At 47.6% G+C, this 24,191-nt stretch overlaps 1 protein-coding gene across 9 annotated transcripts in view; it reads left to right on the top strand.

The window, feature by feature from the left end:
- FAM171A2 (family with sequence similarity 171 member A2) overlaps positions 1 to 22,597 on the top strand; it is a 56,038-nt gene extending 33,441 nt beyond the window's left edge. For all 9 annotated transcript variants that reach the window (XM_053265856.1, XM_053265858.1, XM_053265855.1 and 6 more), the window contains 6 exons: positions 3,262 to 3,354; positions 4,749 to 4,907; positions 5,406 to 5,582; positions 7,347 to 7,463; positions 8,971 to 9,097; positions 14,056 to 22,597. In XM_053265856.1, coding sequence (XP_053121831.1) covers positions 3,262 to 3,354; positions 4,749 to 4,907; positions 5,406 to 5,582; positions 7,347 to 7,463; positions 8,971 to 9,097; positions 14,056 to 15,613 — 2,231 coding nt within the window. In that variant the 3' untranslated portion in view covers positions 15,614 to 22,597. The remainder of the gene's footprint in view (positions 1 to 3,261; positions 3,355 to 4,748; positions 4,908 to 5,405; positions 5,583 to 7,346; positions 7,464 to 8,970; positions 9,098 to 14,055) is intronic.
- The last annotated feature ends 1,594 nt before the right edge of the window (positions 22,598 to 24,191 follow it).

The raw sequence follows: 24,191 nt of genomic DNA, 5'->3' as shown, positions 1-24,191 counted from the left end.
TTCTAAAATCTTGTCTCTGGGCCCACTCCAACCTTGCTACGCCCCTGAGCAGAGTAATTTGAATTGGGGGCTGAAGAGCTGGGGGAAGGTTTTGTAGGTTTCCCCTATCCCACCCCCATGCATTTTACCTGACCTAAATCCCCTTCTGCCAGCTGCTATTAGTCCCTGGGGAGAGAAAGTACAATACAGGTACCTCTTTCTCCTCACCATTCCATCCTTCTCAGCAAAAAGTAGCTCCAGGAGAACAATTCAAATTGGGGGAATTGTGTAGGGTATAAGGGTTAACCATCCTCCCCCTAGTGACCCTGGTCAAATTACTCCACCCCAACTGTGACTACATTTAACCCTTAAAAATGCATAGGATTTCTCAATCACAGATCTCACATATGTCTAGTTTGCCCTTGGCTTGCTGGCAAAAAAGGGTAAGGTCATGATTAGCAAAGTTGCTCTCTTCCTGCAAGGCATTTTGATTCATTCTAGCAGCTTAGGTTCTGCAAGGCTTTTGAAAGTTGTTTGTAGAGAATCTGAGCTTTATTGCAGAGTGATTTGGTTTTGAGCTAGCAAGCTCAGCTCTTGGACATCCTGCCTAAATTTCCACATAGATTGTTTAGGAATCTGATTTTTGGACAGGAAACTGCAAACAAGGTGAGGCAGGTTAAGTAAGGGGATGATGCAGATGTAATGCTTCATGGTTAATTGATTGGGAGCAGGCTGTGGAATTGCATGCACCCTCTTTCCCATCTCCATCTGCCTTCTACAACACAAATTCCCATCACCAATTCTAGCTGCAGTTGACAATTCTGCATGGACTTTAATCAAGCTTAGGGCTAACCAGAATCTGAAACCAATGGCAAATGTAATAGTTAACCATAGTTAGATCAGTGGTGGGAAGTTGCGGCTGGTAGATTAAGGGAGGGAAGGAGCATACAATCTCATGACCCACTCCCGATTGCTTAACCATGATTAAACAATTGGCAGCTTTAGTCCAGTGCAGACTATTGGATAATGATATTTTAGCCATGGTTAAGGGATTAAGAGTGCCCCACAGGCTCGCCTATTTCTTCCCCATCCTTCTTCCTCTCTCCTACTTGAATTACCTATCGTTTCCCTTTTTCAGCTCTGTTCATAGTTAGCATTACACCTGCACCACAGTTAATACTAAGCATGGTTTGATTTAATTAGGGTTTGCAAAGCCAGCTTCAAATCATGGTTAAGAGATAAGATACCATTACATTTGCACTGGCTCATGATGGAATTGCTGTATTGGGACAGGATAATTGCTGCTGTCCGCTATTTGCAGATATCAGTATTCCCACTTCACCATTAATATTTCCATTAAGCTTCCCCTTCTCATTATGTTTTCCCCACCCCAGTACTAATTATACATTAGTAATTTACTTAGAGCTGCTAGAATAATCATTTCCAAAAAAACCCCCAAAGAAACCTGAAAAACAAATTCTTGCTAATCTCCAAAGATAGAGGAACAAACATATTGGTTCAGTTCACACTAAACCATGGTTAAGGAAGCAGAACTACTTGTTGGCGTAGCATCTGAGTAGTCAGTCCATGGTTTGTGGTTGACTGGCAGACCAGAATTGGAAAACAAGGAGGCGATTCTCACAATCGTCAGGGGTGGTTGGGAGGGTGCAGGGGGAAGACTGCTCTTAACCTGCCTTCCCCCACATATGACCATGCCATCCGTTGTCAGCGCACCTCCCGCATGTCCACACAGGCAGCCCTGCTCTGTGAGGCACGGAGCAGGGCAGAGGGTAGAATGCCAACGTGTGACATGCACGTTGCATTGGGGATTCCCACCCATCCACCGTCAGACGGGCACTCTATGTGCTCAACTTGTGTGTCTCCTCGGGCTGAATACCACGCTGGTGGTTAAAGCCTCATGGTCTGAAATAGATTTGCAAACAATGGTTTTTGATAGGGCTGTTCACATGACCGTCAACTCGGTAGGACAATCTGTGCACTCCTGATTTTCAGTCGTGTGCTTGTAAAAACCTAAGTATGAAGTTGGGAGCATGATTGTCAGGCATCAGCTAGGTAGGACAGTTTTTCCTCTTACCTTGTTCAAATGCTGGGGAAGGAATCAAAGTAGGGTGCTCTCATCCTACCCAGCTGATGTCTGATGGACAATCATGCTCCCTGCCTTCTACCTAGGCTTTTCAACACAGGACTGCAAATCAGAAGTGCTCACAGCTCCTGAAGCTTATGGTTGTGTGCATAGCCCAAATAAGATTTTGTGTGATGTCTGAAATAACAGACTATAATTGTGATCATGCTTTGTCTCTGGAAGTTACTGCACCTAGAGACTGGAGTGCTGAGCAGAGGGAGAGTGAAAATGGATCAGCAATTTTGAATTATATCTGCCTGTTATACATCTGGAAGCTCAAACCATAGTTTGGGTTCTAAGTAATGAGGTCATTCACACAATCAAAAACTGTGTTCTACCCAGGTTTGGGAGCTGTGTGTGCTACGGATGTTTGGTTGTGTGGAAGGAAGGTAAGAAGAAAACCTGGGTAGAAGTGATTGTGTGGAAGCAAGGTAGGAGGAAAACCTGGTAGCTTTTCCTTCTACCTTACTTCCACACAATCACTTCTACCCAGGTTTCCCTCCTACCTTGCCTCCACACAACCAAACATCCGTAGCACACACAGCTCCCAAACCTGGGTAGAACACAGTTTTTGATTGTGTGACTGACCTCAATGTCTTTTTCGGACATTTTGTTGTACCTGTGATCAAATGTCTGAACACTCGTACGTGCTTTTGTGTGAATGACTGTAGCTGCGTTCATTTTAAAAGAGAACCTGGATACAGGTTCCTCAAATTCATGGTACAGATAGGAAGTATACTGCTGCACCTGTGTTCAACATATTGTGTGAATAACTGCACCTGCGTACAGATCTGTGCCTGTATGCTCCGTACACAGATTGTACAAGCATTGAATATAACAGGTGAATAGAGCTTAAGTTAGTACAAACCATAGATTGGCTTGAAATCTGAACTGAGCTGCTGTAAAAAAAGAAAAGAAAAAAGAAAGATCAAATAATCACAACCAACAGGACAAGTACATCCCATTTTCTCCAAACTTTCCTTTCAGCAACTTTCCCTGCAACAGAGCTCCCAGATTTCTAGGGTACTTCCAAGGGGATCTTACTCCAAAAGCAACTATGTCTTGAATTTAACACCCTTCTGGGGACTGAAGGCATTCAAGTAACCAGATTCTCTCTCTGTTCTATTTCGCCTGGATAGTTTATGCCTCTGTCAGCCTCTACCTGCTCCCAGAGCGTCCCGCCACACTCATTCTCTATGATGATCTGGTACAGATCCTTCTTGGCTCCCCAGGTAAGTCTTGCAATGCAGTTGCTAGAGAATGGTGGTCTTCTGGTTGGCTAGGATGCATGAGTAGTCCTCAACACCCATTTCTGGGAATAGGGTTCTGTCATACCCTCCTGCTCCCAGAGAGGCAGCGCCACATCCAGTGGACTGGAGAGGGTCCTGGGATCCATGAAGGATGTTTCTCCAAGTCAATGTTGAACAAAACATGTTTGTTTGAACCTCTTGACAATGGAGCACAGAGGGTTCTGTCACCTGCTTCTCCCACCTGGTTTCTTGGTTTATCTATCACAGCTCTTCCACCCTCCCCAAACTTAAATGGGCTGCCTTATTTCATCTTCAGGGCAAGGAGATAGTTCTGCCTTCCCCGCTCAAAGGAGTCTGGCAACCTCCTGCTGCAGCAAATATCCAGCCACCGATGGCTGCAGCCTTCCTTTCCAGTATGGGGGCCTTTGCAGATAAGGGTGTGGAGTGGGTGGAACCCTGGAGACAGATATGCTGCCTTGCCTGTGGTCTCCCCAGTCGTCTGCAGTGCTGGTGCACAGGACCTACACAGTCTTGACCACAGAGGTGAGGCAGTAGGTTCGATTTAAGATGACAGAACATCTTGCTGCATTTCCTTACTTCTAGTCCCATCTGTGTACCAGCAGGTGGTGATCGAAGGTGACAGAGAATACCAGTGAAGCCAGCTCACTCATTGCAAGGATTGTATCTCCCCAAGTGATTCTACTAGAAGCCTACAAAGGAATGATGACTGTAGGGCAGTGGGGATTATTGAGCTGGGCTAAGTGATGGGAAGGGGGAGAACTGGATAGGTGAATGCCCTGGGCTTTTACTAGAGTTTGTAAGCCAATGAGTTGAGGGAGTGTCTCTGCGTAAGGTGTAAGCTGAACAGCAGTCCACAGAGCAGAGATTTTTGTGCTGGCAAGTGGTGACTGAGAGGACTAGGATGGTGGTGCCTCAGGTGTTGGTTTTTACATGCCCCTGCTGGTAGGTGGCTTCTGGTCCAGGTGGTTTGTGGGTAGATCTGAGAAATGCCTCCATAAACTGGGTAAATGAGGCAAATCAGCCTTCTTTCACTGGTTTCTAGAGCCAAAGCTATACAGTATATCATGCTGGTTTGATAAAGGGCCTCAGGTCCTCTTGGGAGCCAGGTGCCATTACTGGGAACGCTGCCCTGTATCCTAAATAGGCAACAGTTTATGGGTACTGAGTGGTGAGCGGAAAGCACTCTGCACATGTGCAGAGAGGCTTTTCTTTAGTTTGCATCACATTATGCAGCTTGCATCACATCATCCAAGGCCTGGTTTGGGAAGCAGGATCCAAGGCTTCAAACTACGGATGGGATCAGGTTGAGCTGTATCTCAGAGTCCTTTTTAGCTACTGCCCACTTGTTGTTGCAGGAGCGAAGAGCCAGCCTTGGGCACAGTTCCAGCGCAAATCTGCCCGCCTGCCCCGCAGCTCCACCTACAGCCAGCTCTCAGCTTCTCTGACCGCTGCTAGCAGTGGGCCAGACATGAGGGGTTTCCCGTCCTTCATAGGGGCTGAAAGCAACGGCAGCGGTAAGGGGCCTGGGGGTCAGGATTAAGGTGGGAAATGGTTGGGGTGAGACACAGGGGTGGGGGGGGGTTAGTGCCAGCTCTGGTTCTCCATCAATGTATAGGGTTACCTAGCCTGTCTCAGGCAGTAAATTGTTTATTATTAATAATAATAATAATAATAATAATAATAATAATAATAATAAATGATGATGATGATGTTACCGTTCCAGGGTGGGCAGTGGTGGCTGATGGAGGTTGGGGCAGGGGGGCAGAATGGAAGCCAAAATACCTTCAGCTCCCAGTAAAAGCTCCTGCCACCATCACCCGGCATCCCACACAGCCAATGAGCCAAGCGTGTGCGCTCACCCCCACACACACACACTCAGCTGGCCAATGCAGCGGCCATTTGGGCAAAAAGTGGGTGATATCCTTTGAATTTTCGGCCTCAGGCACCAAAATGTCTTGGGCTGTTCCTGGAGGTGCGGGCAGCCCTCTTCCTAATGCTTCCTTTCCCCATAGCCAATAACACGTGGCTGGAGCTGGTGCCCATAGTTGCCGTCAGCGTCCATCTCTTCACCGGCAATGGGACAGAAGTCCAGCTTTCGGGCTCCGTCCACCTCTCCATCCCGTTGCCACCTGACACTGCTGCCGCCGCCGCCACAAGTGTGCCAGCCTGGCGCTTTGACCTCAAGAGTGGTGAGTGGCTGGGGTCCTTCATATATTTTTAACGATTTGATTTTTATGTTCCAGAATTACCAGCACCCAAGACAAGGAGCAGTATTGCTTTCTTCAGCAAACGCCATGCAAGTGTGAGCAGAGGCCTTTGGGTAGAGGCACATTGATCAGTTTCCAGAATCCAAGTATTTCCTGCTCCGCCTATAGATCCAGGCACTGTGCAGTGTTTTACAAGCACCTAAGTGCTTGTAAAAGGCCATTAGAGGGACACATGGGGTGGGGATAGAAGCCATGCCGTGTTTGTAAATGGAGTCCTGATGTAGAGGGACTGTGTTCTGGCAGAGGAGGGGGTTCTCACAGATGGTGAAAGTATTCTGTGTTGACTGTCTGGTTTCCACTCCAGCTCTTGCGGCTCTTAATTCTCACATACCAGTGTTCCCATTTTTGGTCTACTCATCGGACATCCCCTACCAGCAGGGGTAGGCAACCTTGGCTCTCCAGCTATTGCCTCCAGCTATCCCCATCAGGCTGGGGATGGTGGGAGCTGTAGTTCAGAAACATCAGGGCCTTTCCCAGACGGCAGGCTTTCTATCTGCTGGGGCGAGGGGTGAAATACAGCACGTTATGGGACATAGTGGCTATTTCGAGGGGTGAAATTAAGAGGGACAAAATACTGTGAGTTATGGGCATCGCGGAGATTTTGAGGGGTGAAATTAAGAGGGACAAAAACTGTGCATTATGGGCATAGTGGAGATTTTGAGGGGTGAAATTAAGAGGGACAAAAAACTGTGGGTTACAGGGCATAGCAGATATTTCGAGGGGTGAAATACTGCAGGTTATGGGGCATAGTGGATATTTAGAGGGGTGAAATTAAGAGGGGTAAAATACTGCGAGTTATGGGGCATAGCAGATATTTCAAATTTGCCCCAAAACCCAACACCTAAAAGTGGGATTTTTTTACCCCAGACATAAATCAGGCTAAGCTCCAATGTGCAATGAAAAACTCAAATCGTGTATGGAGTATTCCCTGATAGCTCGCAGGGACCTCTGTGTAAATCTGGATGATATGTGAACGCGCACCTGCCCTTACAAAGTAAAATCGCCATCTGGAAGGGCTCCTGGAGATCCAATGTTGCCTACCCATGCCCTATGGTCCTGCAGTACATATACAACCCTCTTATGCACCTAAGCTGCTTGCTCAAATTTGCCTCTAAGAACTCATAAGAATGAGGAGGAGAAGGAGAAGCCCTCTATCAAAGCTTCTGTTGTTGTTCACATTGGACTAGACAACATCAGTAAAGAACTATTGGTCTGTATGAACGTGGGAGAAAGCTGCTGAGGTGCCTAATGTTTTGGGTTTCTGTTTGCTGGCTCTCTTATTTGTGATTTGGTTTCGTGCTGCAATGTAACATTTTACTCTGTGTTAATCTTGTGGTTTGATTTATTTGTGTTGTGTTTTTAATCCTGTTTGTGAGCTACTTTGAGTTTTCTTATGGTTGGAAAGGTGGGTATAATAAATAATTACAGTGAATAAAGGGGTGTCAAGTTGGTCGTTGTTGTTACTCCTGTACAACAGAACCTTTTAGGCTGGGATAGGATCTAGAGCTACCTGTTCTGCAGTAAAGTTACATTGCAGAAAGCAACTGCTCTCTCTGCTGTGGCATGGATTGTGCAGGTTTTTCTGACTGCGGGAGGCAGGGGAGTCCTTTTCTATGCTTTGGCTCACAGTTGCTGGTTGAGATGACCCTTTTGGTCGCTTTCAGTTCAAGAGTTATCTTCTCTCAGGTCTGTGGATCCGGAATGGAACTGGCCTCATCCGGAAGGAAGGGAACCAGCTATACTGGACATTTGTTTCCCCACAGCTGGGTTACTGGGCAGCTGCCATGCTGTCTCCAACAACAGGTAAGATTGCCACTGCTAAAGGCTCTTGGACCTTGCTGATGAGCCATAAAACAAGATATTTATGGTTCATCAGCATATGGCTCATCTTATGGCTCAAAAGCATGACCCTTAGCAGATCTCTGTGATAACAGCGGTGCCTATTCTCCACATATCTGCAGGAGCTGTTTGGAGTTGGTATCGTAAGGATTCTAACTTCTTCAGAAATGAGTGCCTCTGAGCTCGTACAGAGTGTTTTCCCCAAACCCAGAACAACCACAGCCAATTTCTGCAAATCTGATCTACCTTGGGCAACATGTCTAAACCAGCAGTAAAAGCAATTTAAGAATACAATCAAATTGAGAACAAAACTGAAAAATAAAACTGAAAATTAGGACTGGATTTAAAAATGAAAAAACAGACACATTTTAAAATGCATAAGCCTATCAGACGAAGGGACCCACCCAGTTCAGCATCCTATTCTAGCAGCAGCAGCAACCCAGATGCTTTTAGGAAGCCTACAAGTCAGGCATGAAGGCAACACACCTTCCCATTGTTGAAGGACAAGCAGTGGTACCATGAGGTAGACTGCCTCTGTGCATAAAGTTCCATTAAGCTATTGTGGCTACTAACCACTGATAGACTTATCCTTCATGAATTTGTTTAATCCCCTTTTCAAGCCCTCAAGGCCCATCACCTCATCTTGTGGCAACAAATTCCATAACTTTATTATGCACTGTGTGTTGCATTCTTGTTTTGTGTCCTACATCTAGTCACTAGCTTGACTGAGTGACTGCAAGAAGGAGAAGATTCTCTCTATCCTCTTCTTTGCAGCATTCATAATTTTATAAACCACAGTCGTATCCCTTTTGTCATCTTTTTACTAAATTAAAAATTCCTTAAGACTTTTTAACAGCTAGAGAGTGAATGGCGGGGGCCTGCCTAGTCTGCCCAGCAGTGCCTCTGAATTACCAACAAGATCTTTGGATGGGGCTGGCTTGGTGCTGGTGGGGCAGGTGTGGAGGGCAGCGGCTGACAGCCTCAGGGCCTGTTTTCTGTCCTAGATTTCATACCTGGAATGTAAAGCATATGTTGACTGGTTCCTTGAGAGACAGTGAAGAGGACAGTGACTGAGCATGCATAGAGCAGGGATGTGCACAAAATTTGGCAAAATTTGAATTGGTTCAATTTGGAACCATTGAAAAAAGTGGAGATTCGTTTGAATCGATTTGAATCCGCCCAAATTAGAATCAAATTCAGGTGAATTCAAATCAATTTGAATGAATCTCCACTCTTTTCAGTGGTTCCAAATCGAATCAGTTCGGATCTAATTTGGTCGAATTTCATGCACATCCCTAGCACAGAATCCCTTCCCCTCATTCCTGTAGATCTGCAATCTGGCCACTTACTCCCAACCAGGAATGGGAAGAATGGCATCTGGGTCAGAGGATAAGGCTTCTTTTTTGGTGGGGGAGAAGGAAGGAGTGGGATGACTAAAACAACTCTATCATAAAATCTGCCTTCTTTGCAGGGCTGGGGAGTACTGCAATAGGCATAAAGGACATTGCCACCTATCACACCATCTTCCTGCTCACCATTCTGGGTGCCCTGGCTTTGCTGGTCCTCATTCTGCTCTGCCTACTTATTTACTACTGCAGGTGAGTGCCACTGGGTTTTCCCCATCTTCTCTTCTAACTCCAGCTCTGTTTCTAGAACCGTTTTCAATCGGATTCCCCTTTCCTGACACATGTACCTTTTCAAAAGCTGGCACTACTAATCTCTGCAAAGACTTCCTTAACCTTTATTTATTATCTTATTTATAAAACTTGCTCACTGGGCAGAGAGGCACTTCTTTAAGTAAGTAAAGTAAAGTTGTGCCCTCGAATCGGTGTCAACTCCTGGCGCCCACAGAGCCTTGTGGTTTTCTTTGGTTGAATACAGGAGGGGTTTACCATTGCCTCCTCCCGGGCAGTATGAGATGATGTCTTTCAGCACCTTCCTATATCGCTGCTGCCCAATATAGGTGTTTCCCGTAGTCTGGGAAACATACCAGTGGAGATTTGAACCGGCAACCTCTGGCTTGCTAGGCAAGTCATTTCCCCACTGTGCCATTAGGTGGCTACTTCTTAAAGCAGTGACTCTCATATTCAGCAGGTGGGAAGCAACCTTTTCATTCCAGCACAGCATCCATCACTGTGGTTGGCTTGCTGGTCCCTTCTTTGACTTTCTTTATATATTGTGAGCCCTTTTGGGACAGGGACCCCACCTTTGCATTCCTGTGCTATGTAAACCACTTCAAGATATTTTTTTGTTTAAAAAGTGGCATATAAATATTTCCAATTTTGTTTGGTTAAAACGGTCTTGGATCAAGGGGACTTGAGTTGAAGTCCCACTTCTGCCACAGACTCGCTCTTAGCATCAGCTCTTCATCAGTAAAAGGGGAGTGATGGCACCTCGCTTCCTAGCGTTATTGGGGAGGGGAAAGTACTGTATAGCTCTTTGCAAATCAATGTACTCCTGCAAGCGATCAGTTGTAACAGGGTTTGGGCACGAGGAAAGGCAGCTGAGCTGAGGATTGCAGGGATAGTCTCTGGAATTTGACAGCTGTTGCAAGCATTTTTACACCATTCATTGCAAAATGTCAGGCAGTCTCTGTGATTGATTAGTCACGGGTCATATCCTTCCCCTTCGTCAAGGCCCAGGCCATACACCCTCCGACGACCACCCTAGGCCATAGTAGACAGTTCTGTGTAATAGAGAGCAATGCCCCTGAGCATGTGTAGAATGCCTTTCCCTCAACAGTGAGGGAACCATCCACTGTTGAGTTATGGAAAGAGAGAAGCAATCTAGACCAGATAGCATGGTTTCCAAAAAGGCTTGCACCTCGGCACCTTTCATTTCAGAAAGTAAGTGTTTGATGATAGGGTTCAAACCCAGCTCAATTATGCCCGGAGTTCAACATTTATTTCCCTCTCTTCTGATTGGCTTGAGATCCTTTAAGAAGAGAGTGTGCTGGACTGCAGTGGGTGGGTGGTATCTCTGTCAGGCAGCATACTCTATTATTTCATGTAATTATAAAGCCAGAAAGGGCCAAAAGACTTCAAGGTCAATCCTCTTCCCCGCTCCTGCCCCCTACTGGCCATCCAAAGGCAGGATTGTCCACTTAATCCTGCCACTCCTTCTGATTGGACCTTGCAATCTGGACCACCAGATGCACCTCGGGGAGCAGATGAGTGCCTCATGACTCCTGTAAGAAAACCACACCCTATGCTGTAAAACGTCCCAAGGATCATGAGCATTATTCACCTGGAGGGAAATCCTAGCATGTTCAAGTTAGAAGGGACCTCGGGGTCTTCTCATCCAACCTGCTCAATGCAGGAAATGGATAAAGCATCCCTGACAGGTAGCCATGCAGCCTCTAGCTGAAAACCTCCAGCACATGGAGATCCCATCACCGTATGAGGAGTAGGGCACAAAATACTTTCCCAAACCCTGAATACTGGACCACACTGCCCAACATCTTGATTTGGTACTCTTTGAAGGTAGGCAACAGATGAGGGTGGGAAACAATCAAGAGGCGAGAGGAACCTAAGAACAGCCCTGCTGGATCAGGCCCAAGGCCCTTCTAGTCCAGCATCCTGCTTCACACAGTGGTCCACTGAATGCCTCTGAGAAACCCACAGGCAAGAGGTGAGGGCATGTCCTACTGCTACTCCCCTGCAACTGGTATTTAGAAGCATCTTGCCTCTGAGGCTGGAGGTGGCCTATAGCCACCAGACTAGTAGCCATTGATAGACCTGTCCTCCATGAATTTATCTAAACCCCTCTTAAAGCCATCCAGGCTGTTGGCTGTCACCACATCTTTTGGCAGAGAATTCCATAAGTTAATTGTAATTGCATTGTATGAAAAAGTACTTCCTCTTTTGGGTCCTAAATTTCTTGGCAAAGAATTTCATGGGATGACCCTTAGTTCTAGTATTATGAAAGAGGGAAACAAATTTCTCTCTCTCAGCCTTCTCCACACCATGCATGATTTTATAGACCTCTATTATGTCTCCCCTCAGTTGTCTTTTTTTCTAAACTAAAAAGCCCCAGGTGTTGTAGCCTTGCCTCATAAAGAAGGTGCTCTAGGCCTCTTATCATCTTGGTTGCCCTCTTCTGCACCGTTTCCAGTTCTGCAATGTCCTTCTGAAGATAGTGAGCAGAACTGAACAGTGAGTAGAACTGCACGCAGTACTCCAAATGTGGCTGCACCATAGTTTTGCATAAGGGCATTATAATAGCAGCAGCTTTATTTTCAATCCCCTTCCTAACGATTCCAAGCATGGAATTGGCCTTTTCCACATCTGCTTCACATTGAGTCGACCCTTTCAACAAGCTGTCCACCTTGACCCGAAGATCCCTCTCCTGGTCCATCATTGACAGCTTTCAGGACTGGAACTCTGAAACGGAATGCATATCCCCAACCAGCAATGGATTTTTAATGGGCCTTCTATTGAGTTGAGCAAGGGCTTCAGAACCATTCATTCTGGATCCACCCGTTGACTCATTCCTGCATGAGCTGAGATGCCAGCAAAGGGTTACCCTCTTCTCTTTTGCATGAGTTGGAGCAGTGTAGCTTTGGCAGAGGATGCCTCCTATGCACCTCAGTTGCTCACTTCCATTCCATTTGCTTCTCTGTGGTTCACCCATGGGAGTGAGCAGCCAAGGTATATGAGGGGAGGACTCCCGCCAGGCATACGTTCCTATTCACGCTGAGTTGGAGGGGCTTAATGAAGAGCCCTTTGCCCATGTCAGCTTGGGAGAAAGCAGCAGCAGCAGCTGAGGTGCTTAATGAGGGTTTGGCCAGAGGATTATGCTGGGATCTCCAGGATGCCAGTTGCATATCTGTGAAGTGTATATCATTGCATAGTATCATTCCCTCCAGTACTAAATTTGGGTGGTCCCCTGCCTAGCAGTTTGGAAGCAAAACAAGGCCATCCAAAAACAAGTTTCTTCATACTCAGGTTGCGTTGGGGGCAGGGGGTGGGGGGCTTAGGCATGCACAAATATATTCATTAGTAAGTTAAAAGAAATTATCTGCTTCCCTTCTGGATTTGGTTTGAGGGGGCCGGTGCTCAGAAGGCAGAGACAGCCAGAACTGCCGGCAGTATTGGTATGTGGAGAGGGAAGTTCCATCAGGCTCCCTCCTGTGAGAATTTGCACTGCTGCCAAGTCAGCCAGGACATCAAGGGAAGGGTGGGAGTCTGTTTTAGGTGGAAGACCTACAAGCGCAAGTCTGCCCGAGTATATTTGTAGGTCACTTCAAAGACCTGGAAAGGTGGGATATAAGTCTGTCAGACATTTTTTAAAAAAACATCCGACAGGAACTTGGGGGGTCTTCCAGTATCTTCAGAATATCAGAGGGCAAGAAACTGGGGTGCTTTCCAGATGGTAACTTAAAATTGCTTCACAACTTATAGGGTTGGTGTACATTCATGCAATCTGGGTTTTGACACAGCATATGGAAACAGTAAGGTGCCATTCACACAGCCACAGCCTGTATTGGGATCTTATCTTAACGTTTCAGGTTTAAAGAGTTGTATGTGCATTACAAAAAAGTAACATTTACAAAAAAAAGTTTTGAGAACAGTTTGCAGGCTTGCTGGATTTACTCAGAAATAAATGATACAGTTCTGTGGGCTTCCTCCCAAATAAGAGTGCATAGGATTGCAGTTATAGAAGTGTGGCTTGCACAGAGGCAGGCTATTTTTCACCGTGTGTGTGTGTGTGTGTGTGTGTGTGTGTGTGTGCGCGCAAGAGCCCAGTGCTCTTTCACAACTTGTGATCCTGTGTCCTGCGCAAACAGGGGGCAGGTTTTGGTGGTATCCTCCCAGCGACACGGCTGTGGGGAAGTGACTGCCAAGGCCAGGGGGCACCTCCCCACCCATCCCTGGCTGCAGTGGGGAGGCGTGGTGGACAGCAAGCCCCTTAGTCAAGGGAAGAGAGTGGCAAGAAAACTGGCTGTTCGCAAATTCACTGAGGAAAAGGAGGCGAGGGGAAGCTGTCAGTCACACACACACCCCTTCTCTTTCTTCCGTGAGGGAGGAAGTGGTGTCTAATCCGACAGCAGCTTCAAAACATTAGGGTAAAAGCAGTGGGATTTTACATCACTTCCTCCCACATTCTGGAAAGCACCCAGGAGAGAGGAAACTAGCCTGCTTCAGATCCTATTGTATCCTGGAGGTGGGTTTTAGGGTCAGGCAGATGTGCCCCTTGAGACCTCCCACAGCAAGTCCTGAACAAGAGCAATCCTGTTCAGAACTGGAGATACACTGCCACATTTTGTTGCAGATCCCCGTTTGCATATTATTTAACAAACATATTTAACACACAAGACTGGCCTACACTTGAGTCACACCATTGGTCCAACGTGATCGGGAGTGCCTACTCTGACTGGCAGCAGCTCCCAGAGTCATCCGGCAGATGGGACTATTTCCCAGCTCTGCCAGGATCCTTGAACTGTAGGTGGAACCTAGGGCCTTCTGCCTGCAAGGAGTGTGCTGCCACTGGGCTGCAGCACTGCTGCTATTACCTTAGGTAACTGAAACATGTTTGTTTGTTTGCCCCTTTCCAGGAGACTCTGCCTGAAGCCGCGCCAGCAGCACAGAAAGCTTCAGCTCTCCGGGGCGCTGGACGCCTCCAAGAAAGACCAGGCCACCTCCATGTCCCAGATAAACCTCATCTGCACTAGTCACATGGAGACGGCCTCCTCCAACGGGGACACGGATGTGCACACTCCCATCCTCAAGTCGGCCTTCTCCTCCTCCCGTGAGTTTGAGAGCTCCCGCGAGGAGTTCTTCAAGCAAGTGTCCAACCAGAAGGCTCGCCATGCCAGCAAGGCCTCCACAGGGGACACCTTGAGCCAGCGGGGGGGCCCTCAGGGTGACTACCCTCGAGTGCCCGAGGGCTACTCGCTCAAGGCAGCCCGCTCCATGGACGTCCCTGGGGCACTCGAGCCACCACTCCTGGAGGACTACAAGCGCAGCTATTCCCACCAGCGCATGGAGGACAAGAGCACCGAGACACAGCGCAAGCAAGGCCGTAATGACAGCAAGGCTTACCTGCAGGAGCCCCCCTCCCCACCGCCTCTTCCGCCTCCCTTTGACCACTACATGGGCCACAAAGGAGACCCCAAGCCCCCCGACTTCATGATGTCACAGTCCGTAGACCACCTTGCCCGCCCCACCTCGCTGAGTCAGCCTAGTCAGTTAATCTTCTGCGGGTCCATTGACCACATGAAAGACAGCATGTACCGAAACGTCATGCCAACTCTTGTCATTCCGGCCCACTACATGCGCCTGGCGCCGTCAGACCAGCCACCAGGGAGTTCTGAGAACCAGCCGGACATGGACGCGGCTGGCATGGGACTTCCTCACCAGTTTGGCCCTCAGGAGCAGCAGCGGCAGCTCCTCCAACAGCAGCTGCAGCACCCTCAGTTTCAGCTCCAGCAACACCAAGCAGAGGAGGCCGAGGGGAAGGGTTGGGGCCCCCATGCCCAGTCGGTCAGTGGCTCGGTCACCATCCCAGTGTTGTTGAATGAATCCACCATGGCCCAGTTGAACGGGGAGCTGCAGGCGCTGACTGAGAAGAAGCTGCTGGAGCTGGGCGTGAAGCCTCACCCACGTGCCTGGTTTGTGTCCCTGGATGGGCGGTCCTCACAAGTCCGCCATTCTTATATCGATCTCCAGGGCAACGAGAGGAGCCGGAGCAACGATGCCAGTCTGGACTCGGGCGTGGACGTCAATGAAGCCAAGCCACCGAAGCGCCTGAAGGAGGAGCGCCTGGCCCCTGCTATGCCCCCCACCTACTCCAAGTTGGTCTTTGCCGACGCCGACACGGAGCAGAGCAGCAGCGAGAGCCGCACCGCCATTTGCTCTCCTGAGGACAACTCGTTGACGCCCCTGTTGGATGAGAACGCCGACCACCGCGCTGCCACCATTCCTCGCCGCGGCCGCAGCCGTGGCAACAGCTCTCGCAGCAGCAACAGCAACAGCGAACTGCGCCGCGACTCCATGACCAGCCCAGAGGACGACAGCAACGAGCCCTCTGAAGGAACTGACGACCAGGGAGACAAGAAGAGCCCCTGGCAGAAACGGGAGGAGAGGCCCCTCATGGTGTTCAATGTGAAGTAGGATGGGGGTTAGCCCTCATTGTGCAGTGAGGGGGCTGAGAGCTGAGGTCGCCAGGACCATGGACACCCGTATTCAAATGTGCGTCTGGTATGGCTTCTCTCCTCTTCATCTGGTGAAGTGCTTGACCGAACAGAAACCCCAGACTTTTTGACAGCAGGAACCAATGGCAGGAACAAGATGCAGAGTGTGGCCAAGACATTCTTTTCCCAGCATGCCCTGTGATCTTTCAAGATGCTGGTCGCGGCCAGGGCAACCTAAGGAGCGCCATGGCCTAAGAAAGTTTGACTTTGCTCTCCTTTCCCATAAACACCAACACCAATTACTGTGAGCCAGGCAATGTGGGGCACGGGAACTGCCGCGGGGTGATGTTCACAAAGGAAGCTTCAGTGCCCTGTGACTCTGTCAGTTCCCAAAGGGAAGGGGCGAGGCACTGCTTGTCCTGTTCCGAAAACCCCTTGCTCCTCACCCAACCTGGCACAGTGAAAACTAGCCCGTGGGAGTGCAGGTGAAATGAAAGGCATTCCTCGGCCCCTTCACTCACCTTGCCCCTTGGGGTGGGTGGGCGTTGTACAGTTCCCTTATTTTGGTTTAAATTCAGTCCTGTGGATTTTCCAAGCCGTAGCATGGTTTGGGGTGGGGGGGGACGGGCAAGTGCCCAAGGGCTCTAGGCCAGTACCCGTCTTTGCCTGTCGTGCCTCGATGCCCCAAGAACCTGGGTTACAAGCACAGAGCCCAGGCAATATGAGGTGGGTTTGGGGAGTGGGGGCACTTGTATGGCTCTTGTACATATGTGTGTGCATGCGTGTCTTGGGGGGGTGGGAGTGTGAGCCATGGTGTGTATGTGTGGGTAGGCGTGTCAGTGACCTCACTGCCAAACAGACTCCCTAGTGGAGTCTCTCTCTGTGCCCCCCCCACTTTTCCCTTGTGCCTGCAACTCCTCTGTCTTCTCCAAGTGCCTTCTGGCCCCAATGTCTCCCCCCCACCCGCCACCCAGGCAGCTGTGAATGAAACCTTGGGTGTCCATAGAGGGGTACAGACATACCATCTGTTCAGAGTTGCTGCAGCTGGTGGGGGAAGGGTGCGCCCAAGAAAAATCTTCTTTCTCTCTCTAATCCCTTTTCTCTCCTGCAGCGGGTGCTTGGGGGGGCGGGGTGTTATTGGAGGCAAAGTCAGGCAGCAGCCCAGCCCAGCTGCCAACTGGCTAAGCCATCCGCAGAGACAGTCTGGGGAGCTGCCCTTCCACCCAGCAACAACACAGCAACGGTGACCAGCCTCTCCCAGATGAAGAGCAGGACCAAAGTGGGGGTGGGGTTGTCCAGCAGAGAAGAATGTAGGTGATGGACTGTGTGCACTGGAGACAGAGAGACTATTGTCTGGCCTCTAGCAGGCCCCAACAAGACCCATATGGATGTCTCGCAGGCCAGTGGGGTACATGGGATGGGGAAAGAACCACTAGCCAGCCCCACACTGAGGCTCATACCAACCAAACAGGGAGGGAGGAAATGGGGAGTTGGCTGCAAACATCAAAGCTGAACTTAAGTGCTTTTTAGATTTCTTCTTAAAATGGCAGGACAGTGCTTGAATTGTAGGGGAAATGGGGTGTGTGTGTGTGGGGGATGGTCCTTAACAAAACCCACAAGCCCTGTTACCTGCCTCCTCACAACTGTACCAAATCATGGGGCTCCTGTAACCTTCTAAAACTAGTTGTTAATAGGGCTGGATTCCTTCTGGAATTTGGACACAGGCTGAGGGCTTTGGTTGAAACCACCGAATTGGGCTCAAAATGTTTTTGTAACAGTGTAAGGGCAGCAGGGAGGGGTTTAATATGTCAGAATCAATTTTGGAGGCAGTCTTCTTCCACCCTCACCGAAGACAATGAAAAACACTTTAGATGTAGGGTTGGTTCATTCATTCCTAGTTTAATTTCTATACTGCCTTTCATAAAACTCATCCTAAGGCAGTTTACAATAAAACCTCATAAAACTTCAAAATACAACAAAACTTCATAAAAATTTAAAAACAACAGAGGAAATGGCCGAACAGAGAAACCTGGCAGCCCCTAAACGCTTGAACGAATAAAAAGGTCTTGAGTTGGTTGTAGACACTGTCCTCCTCAAGGGCACTGTGGCACCAGAGGCTAGGCACCATGGTGGGCGCCAGCCCTCTTGCAAGCACTGAATGCGGAGGAACGGTTCTTAACAGCCTTTCTCTCCTTGTGCTTTTTGCAGGCTTCGCAATGAGTGCAAAAATTGCATGGGTCAGATTAGACTCAAATAGCTTGGTCCCAAGATGGGTCTCTTGCTGTCCTGCTGACACCATAATAACCTGAGATGACCGCCAAACCTTGCCTCATGAAAAAGCCACTCTTGAAGGGCAGTCCCCTGCCCTCCTGTCCATTGCCAGGATTTGTGGAACGTAGGAAGCTGCCATATACTGAGTCAGACTCATTGGTTCATCTAGCTCAGTACTGTCTGCACAGACTGGCAGCAGCTTCTCCAAGGTTGCAGGCAGGAATCTCTCTCAGCCCTATCTTGGGGATGCCAGGGAGGCAACTTGGAACCTAGATGCTCTTCCCAGAGCGGCTCCATCCCCTGAAGGGAATATCTTACAGTGTTCACACTTCTAGTCTCCCTTTCATATGCAACCAGGGCAGACCCTGCTTAGCTAAGGGGACAAGTCATGCTTGCTACCACAAGACCAGCTCTTCTCTCCTTGTGTGCTCTGACTTAGAAGTCCAGCTCCCTAGCCTCAGACACACTTGGAAGTTGGAGTGGGAGACAAACTGTGATTATTCCATAATGTGAGAGAAGCACTCCGCATATGCTCAGACACACTCTTTGCTCACTTGTTCCAGGGTTGAGCCTTAGCAATGAAAAAGGTTCTAGCTTAAATTAAGCCGTACTCCCATCCTAGTCAGGTTTTTTCATTTTGGTTCTTTGCCTGGTGCATCATTTTTCTTTCCTTACCTTTCCACAGCATCTTCTTGCATCCTGTTAATGTGATTTTTGTGATTGTCTCTCCCCTCGCTTGCCAATCTGCAGCGGTAGAGCTACCTAACTATCACCTTTAGAAGGCTCTACTGCTTGGTGGGGATGAATGCAAAATCACAACTATCTAAGAGAGGGCACCACCAGCCACCAAGGGCCCTGTCACAAGATGAAGTTTACTGTATGGAAGTCTGTGTCAAAAACCTCATAAAACTTGTGTGTGGTTTGTATGTCACTTCTGATGAACTCTTGGGTATTTCTTTCACAGTGTATACATACTTCCATGCGGAAACTTGTGTCTTCTGAGATCTGGCTTGAAGCCTTTTCCAGCTGGGGATGGAATGAAATGGCTGTACAGTATGTGTAAGACCATTCTCCAAGGCAGTCTATCTGCTGCCACTTCTCAGCTGACGTCTGACAATATCTGTGAGTCATCCTGTAGCTAAGACTAGCACAGCTCTGTAGGAAGCAGCAGTAGTTCGTGGGCTGCAGAGTGGCTAATGCACAAAGAAGGTTTACTCAGCCATAACGGATTTTATCTCCCCTTGTGGATTTTCTTTTGGAGAGTAGCCCCTCGATGAAAGTACTATTGCAAATCTGCTATGTCACAGCAAGAGTACAGCATGCCTAAATGTCATCTGCCAAGGGAACGTAGCCAGAAAGATGGGCTATCTTCCATCTCCTGTGCTCAGGCTGTGCTGAATCAGACTACTTTGGACTCTGATCTGACTGTACCACTAACTGCTCCAAAGGAGGCATATTTTAGGCTAATGCACATCTATGGGAGGTGAGCCCTGTATGGGTTAATTTCTGGCCAAACCTACTGTGAGCTTAACAGCAATGAAAGCAATGACAGAGCCACTCCCTACAAGCACTCGAAACCCCAGAACCAGATACTTCCCCTTACCTCTGTGCACAATGCTGATTTCTACTACTTTTTATAGCTGGAACACAACAGACACACACACACAAGGTGGTGCGGTATTCTTGAACACTGATGCATCTTTAACTGGAATGCCTTTGTTTCTCCAGTGACCCCAAACTCTGTGAAACAAATTAGGGAAGGTTTTTTAAAATTAAAAAACAGGTTGGGACCTGGGGGAAACTGGAGACTTGGCGGGTACTGATGAAACCTCATACTTGTTCTTTAGAATGGTATTGATATATAAACCCTATGGATTGATCAAGGGGTCATTGTGCGGTGGTTGCTTCATTTCCTCCTAAGGCAGTGCCTACATAGGAAGCTGCCTCATTCCGAGTCAGACCATTGGTCCATCTAGTTCAGTATTGTCTACACACACTGGCAGCAGCTTCTTTATAAATTAAAGAAGACCTTCTCCAAGGCTGCAGGCAGGAATCTTTCTCAGCCCTATCTTGGAGATGCCAGGAAGGGAACTTGGAAGCTTCTGCACGTAGATGCTCGCCACAGAGCGGCCTATCCCCTAAGGGGACTATCTTACAGTGCTCACATGTCTCCCATTCAAATGCAAACCAGAGCAGACCCTGTTTAGCAAAGGGGACCATTCATGCTTCATACCACAAGACCAGCTCTCTATCTTCCAAGATAGGTTATGTCTGTTGAAACCTCGAAGCGGGGAGGGAGAAGGTTTATACCAGGCCCAGAGCTGTTCAGTTTGAAAGAGGAGGGCACTGAATTGACTTATAGGCCTATTTTTCTTTATATTGTAGAACAATTTACCAGTGGCATGACCAACAGCTGTAACTTTCCTTGGCATGACAACAGTGTTGGAGAGAGCATCATCTGTTGAGTTCCTGTGGGGTGTGCAGCAGTATAACACAGAAGCACCCTGCTAAGGAGAGAGAAGGTAGCAACTCTAGCTTGGTTGATGGCCCCCCCCCTCCAAGTTCTGATAACCCACTCAGCTAAGTATGAAACTACCATCTGGAAAGAGCATATTAATGCTGAAAGCACTAATGCTTGGGCCAGTGAGAGAGTTGTAGCACTTTTCAAAGAACACAATGCAATCTTGGTGACGTGGTACACAGGAGGTAGAACTGGGTTGTCTTATCTCTGGACTCCTTGAAAGCATTGGCTGAACAGTTGTGATGTTTCAGAATGTTCAAACATTCTGTCACCTGGGGTGGGACGGGACAGGATAAAAGGTGGGTCATAATATGCTGCCAACTGGTGCAGTTTCTGTGCAGGAAATGGAAGGCTGATTTGATGGAGAGAGACACCTCACACAGGGCCAAAGAACAGGAGGGACTGCAAAAAGGCAGAATAAGAAGTCGTTGAGGGCCCTACTTTGGACTGGTCTATGGTAGCACGAGTGGTGTCGTGAAAATTTAGGACAGTTAAATTTTGCCTGTCTTTTAAAGCAGTAATATCTGCCTGCTGGGCTTTAACTCCAGTGCATACTTTAAAATGCAACTGATGGAGGGCACAGTGTGCCAAATATGACTGGAGCCAGTGACAGCCAAGGGAACCTCTGACCCATAATCTAATTTAAGTAAAAGCCAAAAGTTTAAACCCTTTTGTGTTAAAGGCAAGGTGGAATGTTTTATTTGCATGCAAAGCCATGAGTGGTGTAATGGAGAGAAGGTATCAGGTAGTTCTTTTGCGCACGTGCACGTACATGCGCACACACGTTCTGTAGCCAGATACCTTGGGAACCAGCCTTTTATTTAACTTCCTCACCTACCAGTAACCTTCCTTTTATTATTTCAACATGGAGACCCCTCACAATGCCTTCACTGCTACCTGTGCCTTACTCGCAGTGTGTAACTTCTACAAAGAAAGGCTTCGGGGCCTCAAGCCTGCTTAGCAGCTATACCAGGAAGCTGGAAACTATGCTCTCTGTCAGTAAGTGGGGGAAAGGCACTCTGTACATGCTGAATGGTAGTAAGAACTGTGCTTCTCACATTCTGGTCCTGCATACCAGCTAGTAATGAAAGCAATCTTGGCCCAGACCTTGATCTAAATAAAAATGGTGAACCCTTCAGAAATGCCCTTTGTTGTATAATCTAAAAGCGAACATTTCCCTCCAAGAGAATTTTGCAGCAACCAAAAAAGTTACTTATAGCTTTACTCTGCTTTATCAGTGAAACAATTGGTACCCTATTTGTGAACCATGGTTGCCCACCTGTAGCATGTGGATAAGCCTAGATGAAGTGGGAGTTAGTATGCTGAAGGCCCCACTGCCTTGTCCTACGTATGAGTGGGGTCTGAAGCCACCATTCTTCTACCTCCCATGTCTACTTGCCTTGGGTGAGCCAGTCACCACTATGGTTGCCAGCTCTCAGTATGATCTGAAATTTCAGTGTTTTAAGAGTTTTAAACTTATTTATTTTACATATTTACAACTAAATTTTCCTGTCTCTTAAAGTGGTGTACTGAACCAAGTTTAAAACCAATAAAACATACTAAAATACAAAACACAGAGATTATAATGCCAGGAGAAAGAGTACAATTGCTAGGCTTGGGGACCATGATCAGGAGGGCAGCCTGTTGTTTGTTTGGCTTCATCAGAGCTGTTACTATATGTGCAATCCCCAACTCCCTAAGAAGTTGCTGTATACAGAGTCAGACCATTGGTTCATCTAGCTCAGAATTGTCTTCTCTGACTGGTAGCAACTCTCCAAGGTTTCGGGCAGAAGACCACCACCATTCCGGCTTCAGGTGTACCCCTTGACCTAGCAACATGCTACTAGGCTTCTGTCTCTCTCCCATAAGGCTGTGAGTGGACACTGCTGCTGGATTCCACTTGCTACATCTCAGGGTCTAAGCCAGCATGCAGACCTAGCCCCTATAACCAGTGGGGTGTCACCTAAAAACCAAGAATCCAAAACATGGACATAAAAGCTGTCCTGAGCCATTTTAAGAATGACCACTGGCCCGCTGAATCGGAAACCTTTACCGCATTTCCTTTTTTAATCTCGTGTTTGCAAGTTAAGCAGCCGCCTCCTCTTAGTTTTATTTTGTAAATAAATTAAGAAAGTACTATAAAACATTAAACTTTAAAAATGTACAGAGTCATTTGTGGTAGCATCCAGTCGTGTCTATACTAAGGGACATACAGTAGAAGCAAAATTATTCCTTCATTGGTTCTGTATGGGAGTTGAGATAAAATGACTTCCTTCACATATCCGATGTGCAATACTGCCCCAAATGTGTAGTTTGCTGACCATCTTCCTGTCCTTTTCTAGAAGTCAGCAATGTCCAGCTGAGGCAGGTTTGTTTTTTAGCAGAGGGTTCTCCAGTGGGTCTTGCTGAGGTGTTAAAACCTTTGCCCACTGCTGTGCTACTTTGGGACTACAGATCAGGGCTGACAGACAGAAAGTTCTTCCATACCAATACCAAAACCCTCCGGCATAGGACTAGCAAGCCAGTGTGCAAGCTTATGTCCTCGACTTATCCATGGCATACTTTTCTATATGCAGGGATATTTATTGACATGGAGGAGCCTTCTGTCATTTGAGGCCCCCTGTGCCAGTTGGAAGTGGTATGGCCCAGACAAAGGTTAGCCCCTCAGTGAGAACTAAGCCTGGGATACTATACAGGAGGGATTCCCAACGTTGGGTCCTCAAATGTTGTTGGATTTCAGCTCTCATCACCCCCAGACACAAATGGGAATCCCTTCCATTGACAATTTTAGCTCAGCATTTAGTGCATACATTTTTTGTTAAGGCTGCAGGGTGTTCTGAAAAGCCTCTAGGAAATGAGTCTGTTCCTGGCTTGATGGCAGGAATGTGAGTGAAGCTGCATCTTTATGCGCCCTCCAGTGGCCTGCAGCCGCATGGACCCCAACTGATTTTAAATGGCGATTTCAGACATTCTTTGTCAAGACAAAGAAACAAATTGGGAATAGCTCTCCCCCCACCCCAAAGAGGATTTTGCCTCCTGCTGTGTAAAGGAAACTCAGCACGCTGATTTGCACCTTGCTTGCCATACCATTAACATGTTTAAAGAGTTGTAAAATAAGGAGGGGGTGGTTGCCTAAACCTCTTGATGAACTTTGAACACTTTTCTGTCTTATTGCTATGTTATTCTGCCAGCAAAAGCAAGAAGGCTTCCTTCAGAAAATTGAAGCCTTCCCTAATGAAGAGAACAAAAAGAGATATAAACTCTGCCAAACAAAATGCAAGCAGACAATAAGAGATGCCCCCCCAAGACTTTGAGAGATGCCCCCCTCAAGACTTTGAGGAGTATATGACTAAAAACATTACAACCAACAATTTAAAAAAATCTTAATATAGTAGAAGCAAGAAATCAAACAGAGATGCAGTTGGATTGCTGGATTACAAGGAAGTTAACAGTATGCTTAAGGAGGATGTTATTGATTACATTAAGTGCCAAGAGTCAACACTGACTTGACGGCAGTTAATCAATCAATCACTCAAAAGGAAGATTAGGAGATTGCAGAAAATACTTCTAATTTGTTTTCACTACCAAAGAGACAAGGCAGATACCTGTGCCTGAAATGGCCTTTTCAAGAAGGGGATCTGAAGAACTGAAGCAAATAAAGGCAATGAGAGTTGAGGTTCTAGGTCTTATCAAGAAATAAGAAATAAAACAGCCAGGTCCAGATGATATCCACCAGAAAGTTCTTAAAGATGTGAAATCTAAAATG

The sequence above is a fragment of the Hemicordylus capensis genome, chromosome 6 (genome assembly GCF_027244095.1).
Source record: "Hemicordylus capensis ecotype Gifberg chromosome 6, rHemCap1.1.pri, whole genome shotgun sequence".
Lineage (NCBI taxonomy): Eukaryota > Metazoa > Chordata > Lepidosauria > Squamata > Cordylidae > Hemicordylus > Hemicordylus capensis.
This window is presented reverse-complemented; position numbering and strand designations above follow the sequence as displayed.